General features: G+C 38.6%; 1 protein-coding gene across 1 annotated transcript; it reads left to right on the top strand.

Moving 5' to 3' along the window:
* The first annotated feature begins 939 nt into the window (after positions 1-939).
* On the top strand, positions 940-1,872 carry LOC141050057 (olfactory receptor 11L1-like). The gene has a single exon (XM_073546891.1). The coding sequence runs from the start codon at positions 940-942 to the stop codon at positions 1,870-1,872; it is 933 nt and encodes a 310-aa protein (XP_073402992.1).
* The last annotated feature ends 279 nt before the right edge of the window (positions 1,873-2,151 follow it).

Raw genomic sequence — 2,151 nt, 5'->3', positions numbered from 1 at the left:
TCGGGCGAAAGGGGGGGTGATTTAAACTTTTATATTTTCAATTTTGTTTCATATTTTCTAAAACTTTTTTTTAAAATTTTGGCATGCTTCAATAGCTTCCATGGGAGGCTAGAAGCATTCACAACTTGATCGGATCTGCTACATATAGATGATGAGCAGATCGCCTATACGTAGCAGAATAACAGCATTGCTATGAGTGCCAACCACCGGGTGGTGCTCATAGCAGTGCCTCATCAACAACCATAGAAGTCTCTAGGAGACCTCAGGTTGTTATGGCACTGCATCGCTGACCCCCGATCACATGATGGGGGTCAGCGATGCACGCATTTCCGTCCGCATGGCCGGAAGCTCTAGTTAAAGCTTGTTAAATCCCGCTGTCAGCATTTGACAGCTGGATTTGACTAGTTAATAGGCGCGGGTGAATGGCGATTCTGCTAGCGCCTATTTCGGGCATACATGTCACGGTTTTGAGGTGGGCTCACAGCTGGAGCCAACCTCAAAGCGGGGGATACTGACGCTGATGTAATATCACATCAGCGGTCAGAAGGGGGTTAAACATAGTTACTTTTAAATGTTTACTATGGCAAATTTTAAACCACATTTTCTTTGGATATTCTTACAAACAAGCCGTTAATTATAATTTTACATTTATATTTGGAAAGAATAAAATAAAGAGAACTCATGAGACAGAGGCAAAAAATCTCCCCAGACTCGCGTCACCCAGCACCATGCACCATTATCTTTTCATCTTCTAATAAAAATTTGTTTGAAACTTGACCCTTCACAGATAATTCTTCTCCGATGGTTCATATTCTTCACCTTTTACAGTTACTTTGGCCTTTTTCTAACCAACATACACACTTCATTGTGTAATACATGTTATTGTTTTCATATGTCTCACCTTAAAATTGCATCGCTTCGTAGCTTGTTCATTCTGACATGCAAGAAAGCAATTTGACAAAGGTCACGGAGTTTTTTCTTTTAGGATTTCAAGGCAACCAAGATTTCAGGATTTTCCTGTTCTGTCTTCTCCTGGTGATTTACTGTGGGACAATATGTGGGAATCTCCTGATCATCACCCTGGTGTCCACCAGCAGGAACCTCCACACTCCAATGTACTTCTTCATCTCACAACTGTCCATCAGTGACATCTTGGTGATCTCAGATATTGTCCCCTACATGCTCCACATATTACTGAATAATGGGCGGAACATTACTCTTATTGAATGCATCACTCAGTTATATTTTTTAGCTGCCTCTGAATCATCTGAATGTTTTCTTCTCGGTATGATGTCTTATGACCGATATGTGGCCATCTGTAATCCTCTACGTTACTCCACCATCATGACTAATAGACATTGTGTGATATTATCTATTACATGTTGGCTGTTTGCATTTTCTACTCTTTCTATATATATAATACAAACTGCAAAACTCAATTTTTGTGGTTCAAATATCATTAACCATTTATTCTGTGACTTTCTCCCCTTACTAGAACTTGCCTGTTCTGAAGTCTTCATTATTCACTTGGAAATGTATCTTTTGTCCATTCCAACTGTTATTATCCCAATCACAATTATTGTAATATCCTATGTGTATATTGTGTCAGCAGTGTTAAAAATTCCATCCAGTACCAGTAGACAGAAAGCCTTCTCCACCTGTAGCTCCCACCTCATTGTGGTCTCCTTATACTACTGGACAATGTTCAGTGTTTATATAGTCCCAACAAAAGAGCGAACACTGACCATGAGCAAGATCCTATCTCTCCTATATACTGTGTTTACTCCTTTAGTTAACCCCATTATATATAGTCTAAGAAATACAGACATTCAGAAAGCAGTACAGGAAACATGGGCTAAGCTCATGATATAGAACATTTTAAATAAAACATTATCTATTATCAAGAAGATAGATAGATGATATACTGTATAATAGATAGATAGATATAGATAATAGATAGATAGATATTAAATCAAAAAAATAAGGTGAAAACCCGTGGGTTTACCAATCCATTAACAGCAACGATTCAGCAGATTTCTCTGCCTTCTCTGTTTCGGCAGATTTCTCTGACTTGAGAAAGGCAGAGAAATCTGCCAAAATGTTGCAGCTAATGGATCAGTAAAGCCACGGTTTTTCACTTTAATTTTTTGG

Source organism: Dendrobates tinctorius, unplaced genomic scaffold (genome assembly GCF_039654945.1).
Source record: "Dendrobates tinctorius isolate UK_male_01 unplaced genomic scaffold, ASM3965494v1 ptg000151l, whole genome shotgun sequence".
NCBI lineage: Eukaryota > Metazoa > Chordata > Amphibia > Anura > Dendrobatidae > Dendrobates > Dendrobates tinctorius.
Note: the sequence above shows the minus strand (reverse complement) of the source record. Positions and strands in the feature narration are given on the sequence as shown.